Genomic DNA, 8,309 nt, shown 5'->3' with positions numbered 1-8,309 from the left:
CACTTCCTGCTGTCAGTTTTAGTCCCGCCTGTCCTCTCGTCGATCCAGTTCCGCTTCCGGCTGCTTCAGCGTTGTAGTGATCTGGGTCACCATGGGCAAGTCGGATTTTCTGAGCCCCAAAGCCATCGCGAATAGAATCAAATCCAAGGGGCTCCAGAAGCTTCGCTGGTACTGCCAGATGTGCCAGAAACAGTGCCGTGACGAGGTAAGAAGTGGCTCAGAGTGGCCGCGACTCCGAGGGTCCCGCCAGCGACCCCGGTACCCAACCGACTCTGCGCCCCGCCTCGGAGCGTTTTTCCGCGCAGTCTTCCCTAGCCAGAGGTCTGTGAATCTCAGTGCCCTTCGCGCGACGCTCCAGCTCCACCAGAAATGATCCCAGACAGACACTTACTGATTGCCAGGCTCCGACTTCCCTGGGGTTGGTAAAAATTAGGAACTCAAACTGCACTGCTTAATAGAGATACGGGCTTGGGCAAATAAAGTGCCCTGTTACTGGTAAAGTGGAGGTAATCACTGTACCTGCGTGCTCTGAGGTTGTCACTGGGTTGGTTGTACTTTTGTTGTGTTTTGTTTTGTTTTTCCCCTTTGAGACTGAGTCTCCCCATAACTTAAATGTCATTATGTCTCAAAAGTTCCCACTTGTTACTGCTATTAGGGGTCAGAGATTCAGTATATAGATTTCAGGAGGTACAGGCGTGCGTTCCATAGCACCTAGAAGTTACCCTTAAGTGTTTACCGAATTTACTTTCTTCTGAAATATTTTATAATATATTATATAAATGTCAGTATACTTAACCTTTGAAAACTTAAATATGTGATCAACATATCAAGGTAATCGCCCGTTTCATTTCAGTATGTCAAAATGCCACCAATAGAGCAAACCCAATAAAAATTCCTTTACATCATCCAATACATTCTATTTAATTTCTGCTTTATGTTGGAGACAGTGTCTCAGTATATAACTTTAACTGGCCTGGAACTCACCATGAAGATAGACCCTGCTGGCCTCAAACAAGATCCACCTGCCTCTGCTTCTCTAGCGCTGGTGTCAAAGACGTAGACCAACCCACTTCATAGTAATACTTGCTCAGTAGTCTGGTGGTAGTGGTGGTGGGGACCAGGAGCCTTGCTTGTTAGCAGTACTACAAGTTAACCCAGAATCTTACACATGCCTGGCAAGTGCTCTACCACTGAACTACTTCCTTATGCCCCTATAGTGGTATTTTGTATTTTAATAATTGACTCTTGCCTAAAGTTCAGAGGCATAGCTAAAGCTTCTAGAGGCAACACAAACCTTTAATTCCAGGATTTGGGAGGCAGAGGCAGATGGATCTCTGTGAGTTCAAGGCTACCCTGGGCTACACAAGATCAGTGCAGAAACAGATCCAGGTGACCGCAGCTCTCCTTTAATCCCAGTTTCCGGGAGTCAGACGCCTTTACTCCCAGCAACAGGGAATATGAAAGAAAAGAGAGAAGTCAGTCTGCTTAGTTGGCGGCACTCAGCCTTGGTAGAGATAAGACTTCTCTAGTGGCTTGGCGGCTTTGCTTTTCTGGTTTTCAGGTTGAACCCCAATTTCTGTCTCTGAGTTTTATTCATACTACATGCCCCCGATTTATATTATCTTATTTTTTTTTTATGAGCATGTGTCACCAAATGTCTACAGATGCCTACTGATGCCAATTAAGGGCATACAAGTCTCACACACAACAGGGGTCAAAGGGCAACCTGTAATTGGTTATTTCCTTCTAGCACGAGGGTCCTGGGGATTGAAATGAGGTTGTCAGTATTTGACATGAGCACTCTTACCCACTGAGCTACCTTACTGCCCTTACCAACTTCCTAACAACTCACGCCATGCTGCTCAATCCCACTGCCACTGGCTAGATCTCAAAACCCGTCTCTTTTGTTGTTGTTGATTTTTTTTTTTTGAGACAGGGTTTCTCTGTGTAGCCCTTTCTGACCTGGAACTCTCTCTGTAAACCAGGCCTACCTTAAACTCACAGAGATCCATTTGCCTCTGCCTCCCTCATGCTGAGATTAAGGTGTGCCACCACTGTCAGCTTCAAAACTCTGTCATACTGTCATTTTTAACCTCTTAGTCATCCATGGGCCACCTATAATTTCCCCTAATTTGTGCACTACCTGAAAGAAATGGTTATTTCAATTTTACTTCAAAAGAGATTTGGTAACAAAGACAAGTATTGCTTTCCATAAATTAAAATATAAATAAAAAAGGAAAACAAAATGTTATTAATTTCTAGAAATCCAAAGGAATGGATTAGGAAAGGTCAAAGGGATATGGCCCTTATCTTCTTCCTCCTCAGTTCTCCCACATTGCTGGGTAGGAATAGAAAAGGGAACGTGTAAGAGCCAGCATCTTCCTTCCCTTGAGTACCTTTGAAGGAGGAAGGCAGCCAGAACCAAAAGAACCTACAAAAAAAAAAAAAAAAACAAACAAATAAAAAGAAAAAACACCCTGACACTTAACAGAAGTAGTCATTCATTCTCTTCTCATGAGAATTTGATTTCAGAATAACTTCAGAGGGTGATCAAGTAGGTGCAGGTGTGGTGGCGCACACCTCTAATCCAGCACTCTAGAGGCAGAGATGGGAAGGTCACTAGTTTCAGGCCAGGGTGTACTAACACAGTGAGACCTGGTCTCCAAAAAAAAAAAAAAAGTTAGTAAGTACTATATGTACTATCGAAATTATAAGTTCAGATAAAGATAGAAGTAATATACCAAAGCATATATGTTGATTTTAAGTTATTTATGTCAGAAGAGGCGCTGTATCTCCTGGGCTGGAGTCCCAGGCGGTTGTGAGCACCCTGCTGTAGATGCTGGGAACTGAGCTGAACTCTAGGTCCTCTGCAAGAGCAGCTTGTTCTCTTAACCACTGAACCATCTCTAGCTCCCACTTGCTTTTTTCTTAACAGTCTTAAAAAGCACAGCTAAAATATAGTTAACAAAATTTAAGTAATAGGATAATAAACAAAAGAGGAAGAAAGCAAGAGAAAAGAGTGTTTGTAGGGGAAACTCAGATATGATCCTTTTTGCCCCATTGCATCCCCCCAGGGTCTTGCTAAGAAGCAGGTGCTGGGTAAGAGTTGGTTAAATCCCCACAGTGAAGTCAGGGTCTGGTAACATTTTAAATGTCTGTTTCACAGCACCGCTTCCAGTCTCTTGACCTTGACTACCCAGTAATTGATAGGGTTGCAAGACGCAACTCTGGGGAAGCAAAATTTGACACAGGGCTGCAGAGAAGTCTCAGTCAGTACAGTCTTCTCCCACACGAGTATGGAGACCTGCATTTGGATCCCCAGTACCTGTGTAAAACTAATTACTGAAGGCAGAGGCAAGAGAGCTTACTGTGCGCTCCAGGTTCAATGAGAGACCCTATCTTGAAAGAATGAGCTGGAGAGCGACAGGAAAACTTGCCACCCATCTCTGGTTCCCCCACACATACACACACACTCAAGCTAGAGCATGGTTATAGCTAGCCATTTGATTTTGTATAAATAATTTATCAGGACTAGAGAAATGGCTCAGTGGTTAAGAGCTCTGGTTACTCTTCCAGAGGACCCAGGTTCTGTTTCTAGCACCCCTACCGTCTGTACTTTGGTTCCAGTGGTTCCAACACTGTAGTATGACCCCTTGGACACAGCACAGAAGTGGTGCACAGGCATGCATGCAGGCAAAATACCTATATTTTACAAGTTAAAAAAGAATTTTTCATTAAAGGATGCATTTAGAAGCTTAATGACCTACTATGTGGGGAGCACTGTGATGTGGAGGCGGGAGTTTAACGCCCTTTGAATTTCTCCTAGAATGGCTTCAAGTGTCACTGTATGTCTGAATCTCATCAAAGACAGCTGTTGCTGGCATCGGAAAATCCTCAGCAGTTCATGGATTACTTTTCAGAGTAAGTCACTCAGACAGTCTTCCCTCTTAAGTTGGCCGTGTAATAGAAGTGCTTACTATTTTATATTGGTGATCCGTTGTCTCTTACTTGTTGTGATGGCTGGAGTCTCACTGTACTAAGTCTTTGTCTTCTGAAATCAATCAGTGCCATTGTTACCATAGTGTATCTTAGAACTTCCCTTTTCTTTCAATTCAGCACTGCCTGGCCTCACGTCTTTCCTCCTGCAGGGGTATTGGATGATGCCTTGGGATGAGGTTCGTGAGTTTTTTTGTGCTTTAGTATTCTCATGGGTACGATGGCACTGAAGGGGCACCCTGACCCAGCTGTTGGGCTGCTGTGTAGGTCTGGAAGAAGAGTGAGAGAATTAATATTTTTAAAGGACTGAGAGTGTGTCTAGTACTAATAATGGTTTTCTGTTAACTATTACCAATACTAGCCTTTTTTTTTTTTTTTTCCTTTTTTAGACAGTATTTGTCTGTGTAGCTTTGAAGCCTGTCCTGGAACTCATTCTGTAGACCAGCCTGGCCTCGAACTCACAGAGATCCACCTGCCTCTGACTTCCAAGTGCTGGGATGAAAGGCTTGCGTCACTACCGCCTGGCCTTTTTTTTTTTTTTTTTCCAAACTAGATATTTTCTGAGGACCCCTTTATACATATGTTAAAGATTCCAAAGGGCTTTTGTTTCTATGGGTGATATGTGTTAACATTTGAAATTAAATTTGAAAAAAGTTACAAACTCTTATTAGTTTATTTAAAATACTAATATATTTACCCTGTATTCAAGTAAAATAGGGACCTGGGGGAGGACCTAGAGGATAAAATGGTTGCCGTACACATTTGAGGACCAGAGTTGCAATTTGCAGCATCCACAATAAAGCCAAATAGGCATGATGAAAAGCCCATAATCCCCGTGCTCAGGAGGCAGAGACAGTGGATTTCTGCGGCAAGCCACTAACTAGACTTGCTAAATTGCTACGTTCAGCAAGAGTCCCTGCTTCAATAAAGTGGAGAGCAATCAAGAAAGATACTCAGTTGACCTCTGGCCTCCATATGTACACAGATTCTGTGTACCTACACTCAAGTGCGCATACATGGGTCTTTGTGTGTGTGTGTGTCCCACTCCTGTTAATTTAAGATCTGTGTGGCCAAGGTTAGTCTTAAACTCACATTCTGTTAAGAAGGAATGGGCTTCCCTTTTGGCCTTTGAATCATATTTCACTGTCCATATTAAAATCCCCTCTGACAATGCCCTCAAATTTGTTTATGTTATTTTGTTAAATTTCTTTTTTAGTTGACTTTATTAGAACTGCTTGAAGGTTAAGATGTGACGTCCTGGACAGAGTGGTATTATTATACCACAATAGTCAGTAGTCATTAGAACAAAGACCCTATGATGAACCTAAAGACATGTACTAGCTTTTACCATGGCTGCTCTACTAAGGCCAAGCATTTCAACTCCAGGCTAATCTTTGCAGTTCTTTCTATGGTCACGTTAAAGGTTTATGGCACATTGGCACATGGTAACATAGATGGTTGATGTGACATCTGGTCACTAAAGTTTATGATTGCTTAAACTTCAAGAAGATGGCATTTTATGTTTGTAGCAAGTACCTTAATGTTTTCATTTCTTTCTTCTCTAGAGAATTCCGAAATGACTTTCTGGAACTTCTGAGGAGACGCTTTGGTAAACATCTTAAATATTTTATAAATAACAATTTCATAATTGTGTGGGTTTTTTTCAGGCTCAACAGTGTCACTCTTTTTTCAGGCACTAAGAGAGTCCACAACAACATTGTCTACAATGAATACATCAGCCACCGAGAGCACATCCATATGAATGCCACTCAGTGGGAAACGCTGACCGACTTTACCAAGTGGCTGGGCAGAGAGGGTAAGAGGAGAGCAGTGAACTGGTCTTCCATGGCTTTATTTCTGTGAGAGAAGTCATTGTCGGTTTCTGCCTGATTTTATGGAAAATAAGATCTCTAGGGCAATTAGGAAAGCAGGAGGGGAACCTACTATTCCATAGTTACTTCGTTATATGCCACTTTTGTCTCTTATTTTTTGAAGCTGGGACTTACATAGTTCAGGCTGCAGTGGAAATTATGACTCTCTTGCCTCTGCTTCCCAGGGGTGGGGCTACAGGTTTTGGATACGCAGTGGCCAGCTTTAGGACTTCTTTTGACAGTGCACTGAAGCATTCTGTAGTAAGCACTTTCCATCACTAGGACAAAATACCTAAGAAAATTGGTTTTGACTAGCAGTTGGTGAGAATTCGCTTCATGACCACTTGGCTCCTGTGCTTCTGGGCCTGAGGTGAGGGAGAGCTTCATGCCAGGGGCACATGATGAGGCAGAGGAGGACAAGAGGGCTAGGGTGAGATGTGCCCTTCCAGAGTGGCCCAGTGGCCTCTCCCCCCTGCCAGCCATACCTGTTAGTCTCTACCACTTCTCAGTAGTGCTATCAGAATAAATTTGTGAATGGGTTAATTCGCCAATGAGGTCAGAGCCTCCAGATCCAGTCACTTCACAATCACGGAGACCAAGCTCTCAACACATGAGCTCTATGAGACAGTTCATCTCCAATCCATAATATTTGTATTTAGTTTCTTATTAGCAGTCCAATGACCTGAGATTGATCCTTAGGACACACATGGGAGGAGAGAACCAACTCCTGAAAGTTTCAGACCTCCACGTGTATGTCTGCACACATACGTACCTGTGCACCACACATACATACACATCTATACCACATACACTTGTGTGCCACACATGTACAAATAAAGTAAAAAATTATTTAAAAAGTTATTAGCAGCCTTTTCCATTCTTTCTTTTCCTTCTCTTCCGTATTCACCCCCCCATCCCATCATTTATGTGTTGAGACAGAGGCTTGCCCTGTACTCCAGTCTACTCTAGAGCTCAGTATGTGCCCCAAGTTGGCCTGTACTCATGGCTGTCCTTCTGCTTCAGCCTCCCAAGTGTTGGGTTTATAGCATGAAGACCAGCACTCAGCTTTATAATCCTCTTTAGGAAATGTTTCATGTTCTATCTCGAGGTGATTGTTCAAGTTGCTTTTTTCTCCCATCTCTAATCTTCATATGATGATGAGAAATTAGGAAGACAGGAAAAACTTGTTGTCAATATTTTGCTTATTTATAGTATTACTTTATTCTAAGTTAACAGATCCTTCTGTATTCATTAGACAGTAAGAACTCTGGTGTAGTTGGACAGTTGTTCTTAAAGTTCTTCCTTGGGCATCTCTTGTTTAGTTGTTACCTCAGTGTAGCTGTGTACGCATGGAAATGAAAACTCCCTGTGTTTCGGAGCTTTGTGTTTGAGGATACTTGGTTATAGTTACTGAATGAGTAAATGTGCAGAGTTGGAACACAGTATGCTTGCAGTTTACTTTGGATATATGCAAAGTCATGCTGGGCTTCTTCTCTTTTCCCCCAAGGCTTATGTAAAGTGGATGAGACACCAAAAGGCTGGTATATTCAGTACATAGACAGAGACCCAGAAACTATTCGCCGGCAACTGGAATTGGAAAAAAAGAAGAAGCAAGATCTGGACGATGAAGAAAAAACTGCCAAATTCATTGAGGAACAGGTGAGAAGAGGTCTGGAGGGGAAAGAGCAGGAGACGCCTGTTTTTACAGAATTAAGCCGAGAAAATGATGAAGAAAAAGTTACATTCAATCTGAATAAAGGAGCAGGTAGCTCAGCGGGAGCAACAACATCCAAGTCAAGCTCTTTGGGACCAAGTGCACTGAAGACCCTTGGGAGTGCAGCATCAGTGAAACGAAAAGAACCATCCCAGAGCTCAGCTCAGTCTGCAAAGAAGAAAAAGAAGTCTGCACTGGACGAAATCATGGAGATTGAAGAGGAAAAGAAAAGAAATGCGCGAACAGACTCCTGGCTACAGCCTGGCATCATTGTAAAAATTATAACCAAGAAACTTGGAGAGAAATATCACAAGAAAAAGGGTGTCGTTAAGGAAGTGATTGACAGATACACAGCTGTGGTGAAGATGATTGACTCTGGAGACAGGCTGAAACTGGACCAGACTCATTTAGAGACTGTCATTCCTGCCCCAGGGAAGAGAATTCTAGTTTTAAATGGTGGCTACAGAGGAAATGAAGGCACTCTAGAATCCATCACTGAAAAGACTTTTTCAGCCACTATAGTCATTGGAACTGGACCTCTGAAAGGACGTAGAGTTGAAGGTATTCAGTATGAGGACATATCTAAACTTGCTTGAGCTTGAAAATTTGTTAACAATACATTGAAATTGTAAAACATCAAATTGGTGTTAGCCAAGGTACTATGTAACTCTACTGTGTTAGGGAATTCGTTTCATATAAAGAATGGTTCTATTTAAATACTACTGGAT

The 8,309-nt window shown here is 42.5% G+C and overlaps 1 protein-coding gene across 1 annotated transcript; it reads left to right on the top strand.

Moving 5' to 3' along the window:
- The first annotated feature begins 41 nt into the window (after window positions 1-41).
- Kin (Kin17 DNA and RNA binding protein) lies at window positions 42-8,303 on the top strand. Its single transcript, XM_041630696.1, has 5 exons — window positions 42-205; window positions 3,827-3,921; window positions 5,562-5,605; window positions 5,690-5,812; window positions 7,375-8,303. The coding sequence occupies exons 1-5, from the start codon at window positions 92-94 to the stop codon at window positions 8,175-8,177; spliced, it is 1,179 nt and encodes a 392-aa protein (XP_041486630.1). The 5' UTR covers window positions 42-91; the 3' UTR covers window positions 8,178-8,303.
- Window positions 8,304-8,309: the final 6 nt, after the last annotated feature.

Source organism: Microtus oregoni, unplaced genomic scaffold (assembly GCF_018167655.1).
Source record: "Microtus oregoni isolate MIOR12 unplaced genomic scaffold, Mior012 000035F_ref0000213, whole genome shotgun sequence".
Taxonomy (NCBI): domain Eukaryota; kingdom Metazoa; phylum Chordata; class Mammalia; order Rodentia; family Cricetidae; genus Microtus; species Microtus oregoni.
The sequence above is the reverse complement of the archived record's forward strand: the minus strand, read 5'-3'. Positions and strand labels throughout refer to the sequence as shown.

Excerpts from the sequence above, each read along its gene's own strand:
- Kin (XM_041630696.1), top strand. The coding sequence starts at position 92 with ATGGGCAAGTCGGATTTTCTGAGCCCCAAAGCCATCGCGAATAGAATC. Across the intron at positions 206-3,826 it reads AGAAACAGTGCCGTGACGAG|AATGGCTTCAAGTGTCACTG; the intron begins GTAAGAAGTGGC and ends AATTTCTCCTAG. Across the intron at positions 5,813-7,374 it reads CAAGTGGCTGGGCAGAGAGG|GCTTATGTAAAGTGGATGAG; the intron begins GTAAGAGGAGAG and ends TTTTCCCCCAAG.